General features: G+C 37.9%; 1 protein-coding gene across 1 annotated transcript in view; it reads left to right on the top strand.

Moving 5' to 3' along the window:
• Positions 1-16,496, top strand: part of SAR1B (secretion associated Ras related GTPase 1B) — a 16,827-nt gene extending 331 nt beyond the window's left edge. Inside the window, exons 2-7 of the mRNA XM_026063282.1 lie at positions 5,656-5,729; positions 9,903-10,022; positions 10,833-10,898; positions 11,522-11,625; positions 12,129-12,260; positions 13,384-16,496. Coding sequence (XP_025919067.1) covers positions 5,672-5,729; positions 9,903-10,022; positions 10,833-10,898; positions 11,522-11,625; positions 12,129-12,260; positions 13,384-13,500 — 597 coding nt within the window. The 5' untranslated portion in view covers positions 5,656-5,671 and the 3' untranslated portion in view covers positions 13,501-16,496. The remainder of the gene's footprint in view (positions 1-5,655; positions 5,730-9,902; positions 10,023-10,832; positions 10,899-11,521; positions 11,626-12,128; positions 12,261-13,383) is intronic.
• The last annotated feature ends 258 nt before the right edge of the window (positions 16,497-16,754 follow it).

Here is a 16,754-nt window from a genome sequence, read left to right as displayed (position 1 = left end):
GCGAAGCGCCGCTGACCTCGCGGCTGGGCGGGGGGTTTTCCCGGGTTTCCCTCGCCTGGAAGCGGCGGGGTCCGCGGGGAAAGGCCGTGGCCGGCGCCTCGCCCCGCGGGAAACGCTCGGGAGCGTTTTGCAACGGTTTCCGCGGAAAACGCCGCGTGCGGGGGGCGGGTTTCTGGCAGGTTGCGTCGCCTGTGTCACCGGATCGCCACAGGTAACAGCTGCGAGGGGCAGACTCCGTTAATGGGGCTCTCGTTAAGGCTGGCAAGACCCAGAGGTTATGACAGGGATAGAGGTGAGGAAGGGCTGGGGCGAGGAAGGCTCCCCCCCCCCCCCCAACACGTATTTTGTGCAACTCCCGTGCGGCCGTTCTACCCTCCTCTTGATCAAGCGTTAAATATTGCTGAAAGAAGATACCTTCAGTTCCTGTAGTACTTCTTTGCTTTTGCAGTAAAATACATCAGTGTTTCCTGTAGCCTGCAATTTTCCTACAATTACTCTTTTCTTCTCATTACTTAGAAAACAATAAAAAGGTCCATTGTTCTCTTTGCTGATGATGCTGTAAAGTGACAGCCAGGAATACTAAAATGGGATGGGACTGTTGCTTTTGCAGACATTCAGAGCCGTGGCAGACTAGTGGACAATTTTTTTGTTGAATCTTCATCTTAAGTGTGTCATTGTTATACTTCCTGAAGAAAAAAAAATGACTCTCGCTTGTAAATAAAACTTGAAGTAGTTTCCACACCATCTGAAATGGCCCATTGCCTCTGAAAACTGTGAATCAGAATTCCTATAATGATATTCATTACCCTTCTTCCCCTCACCTGCCTAACTGCAAGCATTTATTTTAATTTCTTTTTATTTTTGCTCATTCTGTGAAGAGCCCTCTGGGGTTCTACAGGCTTCCTAGTCTCCTTCTTAGAGATACAACCCATATGCCTGACTTCAATTACATTCATCTTTTATGATTATTTGGCAGTTTCTTTTTTAGTCCTATCTCATGTTTCACTTTGGTGTTTGTGATTTCCAAGAGCGCATTTGTAGGTATTCTGTTCTAGTCTACAAATGTTTATGGCTTTCTTCTGTAGTTCAGGTTGGCGTGTTGTGATGATCTGTCAAGATTTGTTCTGAATATTGTAATTTTTTCAAAAATGAAGAATTTAATATTCATGCTCCAAGGTAGTATATATTTTTTTTTAAGTAATGGAATTGTTGGAATAGGCCCTGCTTTGAGAATATGATCTGAGAACATGTTTTTGTAAGCTAAACTGCAACTGAAATGCTTGATTAGTTGCTAATATATGTGTTGCAGTGCTGTCTTCACAGATACTGTTTGCTTTGCTGTTTCAAGTGCACTTAAGATCTATGTTAAATTCAAACAGAATGTCTCAGAATAACAGATGTAATAGAACTAAATACAAGTAGTATCTTGTGCAGTATGTAATCTTCCTGTTTTTTCAGACCGATTAGTAATGGAACCAAATGATGATTAATGTTTCTGAAATTTCATAAATGATTTGCTGTCAAACTGATTAAAATACCAAAGGAAAATATATGCTGTTAGCTCATTTTCAAACTTTCTCCCTCTCCTCAGCTTTGAAAAGATAATATCAAAATGCAGTTTCCTATCACAGAATAAACTTGACTGTAGGAGGTGTATATCATTTCACTCTCAGAATTTGCTATGGATTTTGTTTTTTGTTGTCAGTGGTAACATTTCACATTGTTAAAATGATCATATGTGAAATGATAATTTTAAGTGATCATATTTGCACCATACCAAAAAAAAAATGCAAATACAGTCTTAAAAGTAGAATTTAAACACTTGTTTATAAGTTGTTTTTAGAAGAGTGTGTTTTCAAACTTGCTGTAGCTCTGAGCGCATGGTTAGTCGCGGCTGCGTTGGATGGAGGTTTGTTTTCCAGCTGTTAACAGTACCCACCCAGGCACAGTGGAATGCATTTCCACTTATTGCAAGAGGTATTTTACTTGAATGTAACTGGCTACTGTTTCATAATTATTCCTTTATATTTAAAACTATCTTTAAAAGCCTGTTATCCTCTGTTATCTAAAGTTTTACAGATTTTTAGAAATAAGCATTATTCTAACTGGTTCTGAAATGAAGTAATGCCTTTTTGGCTAGAAAAGGGCAGAGCCAGAGAAGGAAAGAAATTCCTTGCTTTTTAAAATATAACAGAATTAACCGTGAGCGAATTTGTTTGCCGGTCCTTTCTGTCAGCAACATTCTCTTCAGGAGACTGTCTCCAGATACTACCAAAGCTATTGGGTGGGAATTCTGCTTCACTGCAATCAGAAGGTGGCCTCTTAGTAAGCGAACCAATTTTATTGGTCTGTGGAGTGGCGTACAAGGCTCCACAGAAGTTACAAAATGATACTTTGCTTAAGGAAGGTTATGACGTAATGGAAGCCAGGGTTGTCGGAGACATTTTGAAGTGATAACCATCTGTTGTTGACGCGATACTAGAAAATTACTTTCATATTTTTGTTAAGGGGGTATGAATAAATAAGTTGAGGATGTCTGTAGAAATAGCTGGCATCCAAAGATGGTCACATGTCCATTAAACTTTGTTATTAAAAGTTTCTGTATGCGCGCCACTGATTATTTTTGAGGCAACCCTTGAAATAACCCTAGAATAGTTGGTATTTTTGTCTTCATTGTGGCTCGTGAACAGTGATTGCTAGAGTTCTTATTGTTCTGCTTTTATGGTGTTTTTAATACAGGCCTGAAAATTTGAATATGTTTATACTGCAAAAACTTTGCTGCTTTCCTTAATTTTGTCATTCTGTGACTTTTATATGTTAGCAGCATAATGATTCTTGATATAGATGCAGAGCCTCTAACGGTTTTTATTTCTTTCATTTGACACTTGTATGAATTGTGTAGTTTTTTTCCTATGTGATAAGAGCAGATTTAATATCTCTACTCAAATATTATTGGTGTGCCTTTACAATTAGCTGTCAATTTTTTTCCCATTTTAATAGGCGTTTTCCTTTAAGCACTGCCAGCTGATACTACAGCTGTTTTTGGTGCATTTGGATACCTCTAATTTTAAAACTACTTTTCCTGTGGTGATGGAAATTTAACCCTTATTGCTGTCACTTGATCTGTATTTGCCGAGTAATCCTGTTCATATTAATAGTTTGAATCTTGCCTCTAATTATATTTTCAGTAATGCATAAAGATTTTTTTTTTTCTTTCGTTCATGAGCTTCATAGGTAGAAAAGGATCACTCCAGGTTAATATAACTAAACTCTGGGAAGTTATTCTCACCTCAGTAATATGAGCAGTTCTCTTACATCACACTGTTTGCACTGGTTTGTAGGCTGAGTAGATCATTTTTCTAAGCCTTGTAGAGGCTTTTCTTGATCGGTGTTTTGTTCAAGCAATAAATAAATCTGCTGACGTGTATGTTCTGCCGTGTTTGCTTATTCTTGACCTTTGCTTTTCAGACATCCAAGCGACAGTTTCAGTCATGATGTGATTAGGTGTTTATGCATTGACAAGCTTATTTGATTTTTATTCTTAAATTTTTCTTCTGTTACGTTTGATCAGTTGTTCAAAATAATGTAGGAAGGAATTATAGGGCTAGTCATGAAAAACAAGGATTCCTAACACTTTGTCATCTTGAATCAGGGGAGGCAAATGTGGGCTGACCAGATTTCAGAGCAAGGAAAGATAATGAAAATAATCTTTTCTCTTCTTTCCCTTTTATATTTCTGGGATATATCTATTATTGCGTAGTGGAAAAATTCTGCTCATTGTCATGAGTGTAATTGTTATGAGGCAGACAGACATGTAGATTTTGATCTGGCACTGACCTGGGGTTCAGCTACTTTGTGCAGTGTTCCAGGTTAAAAGCTGTCCTAAGGCAGCTTGTGAAACCACAAGACATCGCTGCAGCGTAGAAACAAATGCTAATACAAGGGAAGGCTGCAGCCAGTGGAGGGCTTTGTCGGGAGGCCTTTGGAAGCCTCACTCAGCAGTTCAGTCCGGTTTCTCAAAAATATTTGGACTCTTAACTTCCACTGCCTTTAGCAGGAGTTGAGTGCCCCAACAGGAATTAGCTGACTAAATACTTCTAAGGATCTTGCCCTTTAGTCTTTCAAAAGATTTTCATACTAGATACTAGTTCACTATGCCCAACTGCTTTCAGTGTGATTATCCTTACTTTAGATAATGAGCAAATTAAGATGAAAGTTAAGAAATTAATTGCTCACAGGTGCGCAATGAATGGAGTGACAGGCTGCATTCTTGCAGCTCAAAACATTGCTTCAGAAATGATGGTTGTTTCACTTCTGTGCTACACGAATGTTGATCTCCTCAGAACATTGAGGATGTGAGAGCACCCCTCCAGTGCCTCTGCTGTGGATGGCTGCGAAGGGATTGCCCTGTCTCCAGTTGCAGAGAGATGTCTTCTGGGACAAGAAATTATGCTGTGTGGTCCTGTCCTGGCCACTGCTTACTTCCCAAGGACTAGTGGCAGTATAGTTTTTCCCATTCTGGCCACAATGAATGGATATTTGAGGGAAGACCAGAGCTTCATCCTGATAATGAGGGGTATCTTACCTGTAATGGTCAGAGAAAGGCAATAATCTGTTCTTCCAGATCAACCTGAACTTTGGAAGTAGGATTTCTTCACAACCACGGAAACCTGCCTCCCAAACTACAGACTTGTCCGATATTTTGCCAAGAAGGTTCTAATCTAGAGAACTCCTCTACAGAGAGTGATAGCTTGGGATCTTTGTAGATTGCATGGTTATATCATGTTTGTGTGCATGATTAATAGAAATCCTTGTCGATTAAAGGCCTTAAACCCTCTTGGCAAATGGTTGTATGGGGCTAGTGCAACTAGGATGTTGTGTATAGTCATCCTGACTCCTCTCAGCTCAACTTTCTTTTCTTGAGTCTAGTCTGAAAGATTTCAGTTAGAAACATGATGTTCTGGAGTCCTTTTAAAGAGTGTTTTACATTTAAGCTTTAAACTGTGGAAGTGTGTATAAGGCAGTACAGTAGGGTCACAACTTTTAAATAGCATTTCCAGTGCTTTGTGCTAAGTGGTAGTTTTCCATTACAAGCCAAACAGGTTATGTGCACACAATAGGTTTTTTTTTTTTTTTTTTAAGAACTTTTCTGGATTCAACTTGTTAGACTTCTTCAGGGCTTATCACCTCTGCTTCAAACCTAGCAGCTCCGGAGCATGGCTGGAATGCAGACTCTGCACAGCCATCCCTGCGCCGCCCTCTCAGAAGCACCGTTTTTCCTTGGTTGGAAAGTGTATGTCAAGATCCCATATGAAATCTTCAGTGGAACATCACACACCTCCGCAAAACCATACTTAAGATAAAATTCTTTTTACTTATGTTGCTAAGACCTTCTGTCCTTTCAGCATTTTCTGGGGGAGGGGGAAGGTCTTTGCTGTGAATCAGGTGGTCTGCATTTTGTTGTCCATTTCTACATTAATTCCTTAATAGGTTGCTGGGTCACTTAATCTGTCTCTGATACAGTTTACCAAAACTAAATTGCTTTGGATTTTTCATCCAGTACTTTGAATTCCTTTGTTTTCTGTAGATATATTACAATGTTTAATGTACTGTTCTAACTGAGCTTAAATGCATTTTATTTTCTGTTTATTTCAGACTATAAGATTCAGATATGTCCTTCATATTTGATTGGATTTACAGTGGTTTCAGTAGCGTATTACAGTTTTTAGGTAAGTTTGTTGTTGTTGTATAAAATATCTGTTCACCTCTGCTATCTTCAAACATATGACTGGTTAAATAATATTTGTTTTGGTGTACATTCAGCAACACTCAAACAAAAGATTCATTTATCAAAATCGCGTATTTCCAGAGCATGCTCTCCACTCATTCCTGTGTTAATCCTTTAACCTCTAGAAAAAGTACTTTTTTTTTTTTTTTTTTTGAAAATAATAGGTTTGATTCCCTAATTATTCTACCTTTAAACTGGTGTAACTCAGTTGACTTTTATGGAGTTTCTCCTGATTTTTCACTGTTGTGAAGAACTGGACTCAGTTATTTTAGTTAACATCTCAGTTCTTTTGCACATTGGGGTATTACTTGAGAGCTCAAACATGAGGGACCATTGCCAAACACTAATGCCAGATTTTTGAAGCCCTTGCTCATGTTCAGCAGTGCTTTATTCTGTGACTGATGTCACTGAAATCAGTGTGACTATTAGAAAGTTTACTTGTATCAGCTGAAGAGTGTCAGGACAGTATTTTCTGGCCACAGAAGAGCCTGCAATCCATGTTGATCCAAGGTGAAATACTACATTGTGCAAAACAGAAAAACAGGAGGAAAGAGAATATTAGAATACTAAAAAGAGGAACAGAAGTTATAGGGAATATAGGTAAAAGGCACAGTTTACAAGTTTCAAAGATTTTAAGTAAATAAAAAGCAGTTGAGATTAATGAATCATGGCAAGCTCTGCCACCTGCCTTTTATCAGTTGAAAGTTTAAACTTTTTCACTGAATGTTAGAACCTTGGCCTACTATCGAAATATTAGCCAGTGAAATTTTAACTAAGTTGACTAATCTTTCTTATCTCCTCTTACTTAGTCAAGCGGTGATTACTGCATGTTAGTCCACTTTCCTATACCCTGCACATACAAAGTCTAATTCTAGTGAGAGATACTAAAGCTTGAAATAGAACGGAGAATTATGCTCAATATGTCCCTGTTATTCTAGAAAAAACACTTTCTCTTTTTATTCTCGTATACATTTTTTTCAGTTGAAGAAGGTTTGAACAGATTATAGCATTTGAGAGACTCCCTGCAGTGCCTTGTGCTGTTTCTCATGAGGCCAGCTAGATCCCTTTGTACGTTCTAAAACTATATCTGTGAAAAGATGTATTTCTTAAGGAATCTGTTTGTGTATACTCTGGTTTTTACATCGCTAATAGTTGAAGTATTACTGCTTGTTCAGTTCACATTGTTATGAAGAACTCTCAGAAAGTATTTGTGAAGACTTTCAGAGAGACCAATGGTGCCTGAGTTGGGAGCAAATGTTCCAAAATGTCCAGACTGAATGTGGCAAAAGCTTATTGCTTTATTATAGTTTAGTACTCTTTCATTTTACTTGTAAGGATGAACTGTAGTTTATCCTGTGACATAAGTCAATATATGAAAATGTTTCTCCACTTCTTCTTTCTCTGTAAACATTAATACTTTCTCCTCTACTCTGTAGTTTAATAGTTGATGTAATTTGGGCATTTGAGGAGGTGATTTGGGGGAGTAAGAGATATTACATTTGGAAAAGAACTGGGAAGGCATACTCTATGATAAGATACCTGTAGCAGTAAAGATTACCAATGAAATAATCTGAAGAATATGAAAGAATATTCTTTCCTGTACGTTATAAAACATGCCCTGCTGGAATGCGATTCCAGAGATTAGTTTAAAGGTAGGGGGAAAGGTGAGCAAATAGTAGCAGTGTAAAGGTCAGCCAGATAGAGGCATATATGAGCCAGGAATGCTGCAGCATCTAAGGGGGTGTCTGAGTTACCATCTGTATAACGCCATTATTTAAAATCTCACAAAATAAAGCAAATATGAGAATAATACATTTGATCAGAAGCCATTGCCAGTTTAGCCCTCACTGGGTGTAAGCTGGGAAGGAGCTCTTCTCGTCTGAAGCCTTCCTCTTTTGACTAAGTGATGAGCACTATGGTTTCCCATTCTTAGAAGAAAAGTCTCAGTACATGAACCCATGAATCAGTGTAAGAAGTAATACAAAAATTGGATGGTACCCGTGGGTCTCCAGATGTGGCTGCTGGACTGGGCTAGGCTGTGTGACCACAGAGGGGATGTAGCAGAACAGAGACCTCGGAGCAACCTGAACCTCTTCTGGCTGGAAGAAAAAAATAAAACAGGGGCTCCAGAAACTGATGTTTGTGGGTCATCCTGCTGTCTGCTAGCCTTGTTACCTACGACCTGGGGAGCCTTTTTAACGTGACCTTTGAACTGCTGCAAGACCTGCCTTTTCTGCGGCCCTGCCGGTGGCTCGGGGCCAGAGGCAGGTTTCGGCATGTGGCCAGCGGATCGGGTTAGTTGTTCCTGCGGCAGGCTGCGCAGCGAAGCGTGGGCACTGTGGCAACGGGATGGCTCGACTTCAGCGGTGAAATCCGATCGTGTACTTCCTGAAGTATTTCTGTCCCATCACAGGGGTTGAAAAATAAGCTGCTCTTCGGTGTATTGCAAAGTACCAAGATACAATGAGATTTCCTAGTAAAAGATCCTGGTGACTTAAAGATCCCCACATTACAATATTTGGCTGTATTTTGCAGCTCTTTTGACACAAAAAGAGAGTGAGTTCTGTTAGGAATGTAGCCCAATTTTGTCTTTAAAGAAATATTAATTTCAGCAAACACTCCTTTTTTCCCCCCCTTCTTTTAGTGCTTCTGAGTATTCTGCCTTCTTCAGTGCTCTTGAAGACTGTGGGGCCAGTAGTGGTTCCTAAGGAAATGTGTAGTGTGTAGTATCCAGGCCACAGCTCTTTGAAGAGGGAATAGGGGAAGATTTACTGCTTAAAAAAAGACACAGCTAAAAATTTCTTGTTTCATTAGGTTTTCAGTACAGAATGTGATTTTTTTTAAATGGAATCTTATCTTAAATTTGTTTTATTTTGAGTGTTGGTAAGTTTGAAGTAGAGAAAAATAATGCTGATACAGGATGTAGTGCTGGCAAATTTAAGAAAATCACCCTTTGAAAAATCTCAAACTTGAGAAAAAATAATATTAATATTTTACACAGCCTTCCTTTCCTTTACACCAACTGTTGTATTTACTGTTATAAATAGAGAAATAAAGGGGAAAGTGCATTTTTATAAAGATGACTGTTAGTGAATGTAAAACTTCTTATTCCTGTTATTAAAGTATTCTCACTTGACAGCAAGTGTGTCAGAACTGCACTGCTGATGCCATTCACGACAACCGTACAATTCAGCTGGGGGTATGGGTGAAAATTACTTTTGTCAAAATAATACGTGGGCCAAAACAGAAGAATTCATAAATATACGAGTTATGAATATTGATCTTGAAACTGGTTTCTCTATAATTTACCTATTGTGGCCTGAACTCTTTTCACTTAGAACAAATTTTTAGTCATAACCGTGGAGGTAGCTGAGCACAACATCCTCTGCTTCAAAGCCAGGACTGCTGATATTTTAGTTTGCTGTTTGCGATATACCCTAAACCCCTGCCCCACGCATCCCGGGAGGTTCCACCTTCTGAGAGCAAATGGTTCTTCTGCTAGGGCAGAGTAAACTACACTGGCAAAATTTAGTCCTTTTTTTTGTTTATTTTTTGTGTTTTTGTTTTTGCTAAGGTAGTGCCACATATGTAAATGCATTTACATTTTTACATCAGTTGTTGTGTGTCTTCCCCCCAAAATGCTGCTAGGTGTCACATAAGCTGACAAGATGCAGGTGTAAGTGCAGTCTTGTACTAGTAGAAGAATCCCGGTAAAGGGCACTGATAAGGTGTACCGTGAGGCTTGGCCAGTCTGTATTTTGTACCGTGACTGTAAAACTCTGGTCTTGCAAGCAAACTGATCGCTAGTGTTAGAAATCCAGCGACTGCACGCAGCTGCGTTAATTAGCAATCACACCCCTTTTCACTGCTGACTCTTGCACCTGTGCTGGCAGGGATCTGTAGGACATGCAGGAAGGTGTTTGATTTTGCAGATTAGCGGTTCCCACATAATCTGAGAAGGGCTTATGTTTAGGAGTGCTTGAGTATACGAATGCTGTCAGTCCAGACGTACGTATTTTATATGTACGTGATTTGTATTCCTGTCAGCCAATGTTGTTATGGTAATACTTCTACTGATTTAACTGATCATTCAGTAGGTCCTTCTTTTTCATAGGACTGTACAAGAAATCAGGCAAACTAGTGTTTCTTGGACTGGACAATGCTGGAAAAACTACACTGCTGCACATGCTCAAAGACGACAGACTGGGACAACATGTCCCCACATTACACCCCAGTAAGTTAATATTCCTAATTCCATAGCAGTAGAAAGTATTTAAAGTATTACAGGAAAAAGCAGTATCTTACTATACACTGTGAGACTAGCAATATAACCGGGGAGAAACAAAGGACTTCCAGGGGTCAGAACCCCTTCAGGCAAATCACAATCCATAGACAGTTCAAGTAATATTAAAAACAAAAATATGTGGGATAGTTCAATGTGGTTTATTTAAAGTTAAGAGGCAAGTAACAAGCAGAGAAATGGAGTTGTGAGTCTAGATTACAGAAGTTGCAGTTAGACAGCAGCTTCTCTATCTAGCCGAAAAATTAGCATTTATGTACGGGTTCAATTTTTGTTGACTAAAAAGTTGCTATGTAATTGTTATCGTGGTAGCCTTGCCGGAGAAAAAGTTCAACTGAGGTTAAAATGGGATTGGTGAAGTCCAGTAAGGACGTGATAAAGTGGGGAAGGACATGAAGAGGAGAAACCTTGAACAGTATTTTACATGAAATTTCATCATCGTGGTAAACCAGATGCCAGAGCCAACTATTTTGTGTGTCACGTTTAGGGATAAATAATGTAAGAACATTCTCTGTTATTTTCTTAGTATTGTATATATTTTACATGTGTTTTAATGGTTAATAGCATTTCGTTGTTATACAAATGTGTGTCATTGATTTTGAAAGAAACCACATTGGTCTGGTTTGGTTTTGGAATAACAAAATACTGAAAACCACAAAGACAAAAGTAAAGTCTGCATCCCAGAAGGTTAGACTATTCCAATGTTTATATAATCTTCAGAAACATAATTCTGTGTGTTTCTAGCTTCAGAAGAGCTGACAATTGCTGGTATGACTTTCACTACCTTTGATCTGGGTGGACATGCTCAAGGTAAGAGAATATGTTGACTCATATAACTGCACTGAATTAAGTCAGTTTGTCTCAAATCAGAGATATAACTATGCTGCAAAAATTAATGTCCCATGTTTTCTTTGACAGCATAAAAAGCATTCCCTACTCTGTTGTCTGTCTCCACCATACATTGCACCCCATCATACAGTTTGGAAGGAGCTGCAGTAGAGCAGAAATATCTGACTGATATCTGTATTTTGAGGAGGGGTAGTTTGTTTTTGCTTCAGCAAAACTTAACCTTTAACCCCTGTGGTTTAAACTTAATCTTTACCTTAACCTTTGACCTGTATGGTTTAAATTTACCTTTGCTGACATAATTCTTGGGGTAACAGAAAAGGTTTCAGTATATAAGTGTGCGTGTGGGATAGATAAATCAGAGTGGTGATAACAGTAGAGGAAATGATATTTTTGCTCCATTATTTCAAGCTCTATAAAACATGAAATTTCATCCTAAAGGCTGACAACAAAAAAAAAGAAAAAAAAAAAAAAAAAAAAAAAAAAAGGAAAGAAGGAAAAAAACCTATTGCCTCTTAACTATTGATGTGCATTATTCTGAACTTTGAGATAATTTCTCTTGTTTTTAATTCACATTTTCCCTACAGCTCGCAGAGTGTGGAAAAACTATCTGCCTGCTATTAATGGCATTGTGTTCTTGGTGGACTGTGCAGATCATGAAAGATTGCTTGAATCAAAAGAAGAACTTGATGTAAGCTTAAATAAGTTTTTGAAAGTTTGAACTTTAACTTCTAAGAATTAAACTCAATATCCAACAGAACTCTCTTGCCACCTAGTCATGAGTACCAGCAAGTTGACTTTCTGCATCTTTGTTCCCATCTAGTTGTATTTTGGTTCTGGCAACCTCTCCTTAATATGCATTGCTGTATGCATCGTAAGGGCCCTGGTAGGTGATATAACTTCATTCTGCCAGTTATATCAATATCACTCCATTTGTGATATATTCTCTATTAGGAATAGATAATTTCATTTCTTTTTCCCCAAGCACATTAAATGATTCCCATCAATTAATTCTGATGTGCCAAACAAGCAAATTTAGTCTAAGCATGAGATTTTGCTTCTGTTGGTGTTTAGAAAGTCCAAGATTCACCAGTATTTAATGCCGTTCCACTGTTAACATTTTATCTCACTGTAAACCCCTGAAACAAACTGTATTCTAAATTAGTCTCTCCTCTTTTCTCTTTTTCTTTGCAGTCACTAATGACAGATGAAACTATTGCTAATGTGCCTATCCTAATTCTTGGTAACAAGATTGACAGACCTGAAGCCATCAGCGAAGAGAGGTTACGAGAGACGTTTGGTCTGTATGGCCAGACAACAGGAAAGGTAATGCTTCTTTTCCTGTTAGGGAGCTTGTGTTTGCCTTAATTTCTGTGTTGGCCCCAGTTCACTCCAGCTACACAGTGTTTTTTTAGTTTATAAAATACTTAGCCCGTGTCAGCCGTATATGGAATAAATTCTGGAGTCTCTGTCTTTTGTATTAGGGACATCTCTGCTGCAGCTTTTATTTATCATTTTCAAAGCCACATTAAAAGCTTAATTGTACCTATAGGGTATTTTTTAGTACTTACTTTCCTATACTTCTACAGAGTAAGCAAGTTTTCAGAGGCTATAGTTCTGGTAAGAACTACAAGAGAAAAATTAGAAAAGTCACTTACTGAAAGATTTTATCAATTTAAAGTGCAGATTTAGTACAGTATGTTACTTAATGTATTTATCTAAGGTTTAGAAGTAGATTTATAACATTTTAGCAACCTGAGTTTGTAGGAGGGTTGTGAAAAAAGTTCCTACTGGCACCTGTAGCAATAAGGTAGATTTATATTATGAATCTTTGCGATATTTGAACTTTTAAATTTAAAGTAAATACAGTATACTGATTGTAGCAGATATTTGGGTACAGGGGATTAGAAACGGTTTGCTCCATTGTTGTTTGTCCTTGGAAAACCACCTCGCTTGATGCAGTGATGTTACACTAGCTGCTCTGCAGCTGACGATCCATTCGGGTGTGACTTCCATCCCAGCTTACATGAGACACCCAGCAGTGGGGCTGTGCTAAGGCGGGCGCCCCGACTTGTAATTCCTCTTCACTGTATGTCCTGAGGTGCTTCACACAGAGTTCAGTGCAGCCAGAGGTTATGCTGAGCAGAAATAAATCCTTACCTCCTTGTTTTCTGAGGGAAAAGCATCTATGCAGATGCTTGCTCTTGCGCTCTGGTTTCGTGTACTTCATGCTCTCCAAATGTGGTGGATGCACATGAAAATATGCACAGCGTATTTCATAAGTGACTCTAATCTTGGTGATGTCAACTTTTTTGGCTAATTTATTTTCTAAAATTCTAGTATTTTAACACAAGTTAAATAATGACATTCCATAGAAACAAATGTTCGTGTAAAGTAGCCATCTTTTTATAAAGATACTGTAATTTGGAATGCTTCTATCTCTTTTCAGGGCAGTGTACCATTGAAAGAACTGAATGCAAGGCCACTAGAAGTGTTTATGTGTAGCGTGCTGAAGAGACAAGGCTATGGAGAAGGATTTCGTTGGATGGCACAGTACATTGATTAATGCCAAAATCACATTAGTATATTCTGTCCCATGTCTGAATATTAAGTCTGCTCCTTATTTGATCACTCAGTGTACGTAACTTGAATTCATTTGACTGTTTAGTTATAAAAACATATGTTTTAGATAATTATATCACCTATGCTAAATTGTGTGAGGATTGAAAAATTATTTCAAGCAAGTTTGTAAGTTTAAGTACCACAACATGTTAGCTTTCTAATCCCATACGACATTCTTTTGCAACTTTTAATTTAACAAGTCTCCAGCACCATTTTTTGACAGAGCAACTTTCCAATACAGTATGTTTGAATGCACTTTTTAACAGCTAAAAACTACAGACATGAAAAATATTTAATGCTTATCATGTTAAATTTTTTTATGTACTTTTTTGAAACTGGTTTTATAACTTTAGAGTATATAACCATCTTTCAAGGAATAATAAATAATTAGCTGATGGATAATTGCATGATGCCTTACAGTTTTCAATAATATACTTTCTTATGCAACGTCATGCAATAAATTTAAATCCAGTTTTTGGCATCTTTAATGGAAAATGTTTCATTTTAATGTGTCTTAATTAGTAAGGCTGTCTGATGATCTGAATATGTGGGATATTTTCCTGAAATGTAGAAGGCTACAAGGTAGTTCCATTGTATGTTAAAGAGTAAGGGGGATTGTTTTTTGTTACCAGACTACCAAATTGCATTTGTTTTAGGATTTTACATTAACAGAAGATAAATCTAGTCATATGCCCTTATAACCACCACCTTTAAAAATATATATAATGTAAATCAGCTGTGCCAATGTAAATCTTGAACTAGTGGCAAAAGTGATTTTACTCAGTTGGTATCTTGAATTAAACCCCCGAAATAACACAAGAAATACAAATTTTACTGAAGAAATTAAAAATAGTACTGCACTAAATAGTCTGTGCTTAATTTAATTAGATTTGGTTCTGCCTGAGGATTTGACTGTGAAATTGCCAGTAAACATTTTGTCATTGTTGCTTGTAAAAATCTGTCAGCTCGCACCCGATTGGACAGTTTCACTTTTGATGTTCTGAATTGGGACAAGATGGATTATCTTCTACAGTTTTGCCCTGAAGCCTAATCAGTATGGCAGTCGCTGGAGGCCCAGGTGGCTTATTCCTGGCTAGAATTCTGTTATCTTCAGTACTTGTTTCCAGACTTTTATGATGGTTCTTTCCCCATCTTTGAGTGCATTAGTTGTCTGAGAGGAAAGCAGATTATTTTCAAAGAAGGAGTGTTGACTCACGTGTGTATATCAGCTTCTTGTTGGTATTAGGTGACATTGCCATGGAACTGTGATTTGTGTTTGTGTGCTGTAGGATGTTTTGCTCTGTAATCTATCTACTGAAGGTACGGTTTCAACCCTGGAATCACCATTTCACTGAGGTGGGTTTGAGTTTCACTGCAGAGTTTAAGTTTTGCTCATGTAAGAGTAAGAACTGATCAAAATGTTTTTACTGAATCCCAAGACTGGGACTTCTTTTACTCACTGTTGTAGGTCTTTTCCAAGATGCTCTAGGCCTTATGTTTTCAGTATCCATGGCAGCAAATATACTTCTGACTGTCTTGACTTCATCAAGAATGTTGTCTCTTGACCTACTGGGCTTGACTTTCAGATTTAAAGCTTAGAGGCTCACAGTGAATAGATGAGATGTGCTCCTTGCCCAGATCTGCGCGTGTATGATTGAATATTGATCAGTTCCTCACAGTCCTAAACTGTACATATGAATAAGATGAATAATTCAGAACCTAACTAACATAAATTCTATTTATAACTGAAATTCATTACTGCACAATCATATAAAAACGTTAAGCCTAGTTTGTGCATGGTAAAGTTCACAAGTGATGGTATCAGGTAGCTTTTTCAAATGACCAACGTAAGAGAATTCTTCATTTAAGCTAGTGATCAGCTGTAGAGTAGCATCTGTGTTGCATAAATCAAAACTGCAGGTAAGAAATGGTCCATTACCAGTGTGTGGACATTATTTATGCAAGTTCTTGCTACGTTCAGCAGGTATATTTGAGGACATGCCTTTTTCTAAATTTTTCTGATAATAGTTAAAATGCAGTGAAAAACAGCTAAATCAACTGATGGTGTAAATATTAAAAATACTTCTTGCAGTCATGCCATGATGTTGGTATGGAAAACCTGGGATTGCGTTGCCCGTGCTAATGGAAATGAAGCTGGAAGCGGAGGTGTTCTGCTGCCCCTCTCCTCACTGGCGTGGGGGTGCTCGCAGATCGCTGCTGCTGGCTGAGCCGTTGTGGGGGCGTTGAAGCAGAGCTGGGGTCCTCATCAGCTGTTATTTCAGCCAACTGGAATAACATTAGCGGAAAGAGATGATAGTATTAAGAATTCAAAAAAGTATGGAGGTGATAATGCTTTAAAAGTGTATGTTAAGAGCAATTCTTAATGTTATGAAAATATTCAGATTTCGTGTTTCATACTGTAAGATGCTAGTTTAAATGTGGTGGTTGTAATAAGGGCGTGAAGAAATTTGGACCGTTTGTTGATCCATCTGGGTATTGTGATGGTTCCCATTGTGGGAATAGCTGATCACCACTCAGTTAAAAACACAAATAATCTCACTCTGTTTCCTTTCATTCAGTAGAAGAAATACCTTTTTCTTCCGTAGGTTGCATTCTGTTGTGCATATGAACGTGATTGGGTGTTGTGTGTCTTTGTGTGAAGACTTTATTGATGGAAAGATGTACCGATGAAATGAGAGGTTTTTTTCTGGTGGTTTTCATCCTCCCCCCACCTCCCATCCCGTTCTGGAGGTTGCTTATTCCTATGATTGTGATCAGGCTTATTTATAAAGGAAGCAACTTTCACATCCGGATCCAACTCCTATGAATTTTTGTTTGCACTCTTGACTATGCAGATTTCAATTAAACATCACTCTAAAGAATGTGAGATGAAAAAGAAAACTGTCATTAATAAAGATGTTATTTATGAAGTGTCTCAAATTTGTTTTTACATCACTAAAGTTCTTTAAGATAAATGAATGCAGATTTTTATGGTAACTACTCCTGACAATATGGACTGTATTTCATTGCAGTGACCCCATACAGTAGCATCTGTGAGTTGAATAAGATTTATTTGGCTTGAATTTAATTGAACTTTGGTTTTAGAATGTACTGTATAATTGAGAGGCATTGTTGTATTTCTGTCTTGGTTTAATAATTTTTTTTAGCAACAGTTATTGAAGTTGGAGATGGGAAGGA

Source organism: Apteryx rowi, unplaced genomic scaffold (assembly GCF_003343035.1).
Source record: "Apteryx rowi isolate R43461 unplaced genomic scaffold, aptRow1 scaffold_2, whole genome shotgun sequence".
In the NCBI taxonomy this organism is placed as follows: domain Eukaryota; kingdom Metazoa; phylum Chordata; class Aves; order Apterygiformes; family Apterygidae; genus Apteryx; species Apteryx rowi.
This window is presented reverse-complemented; position numbering and strand designations above follow the sequence as displayed.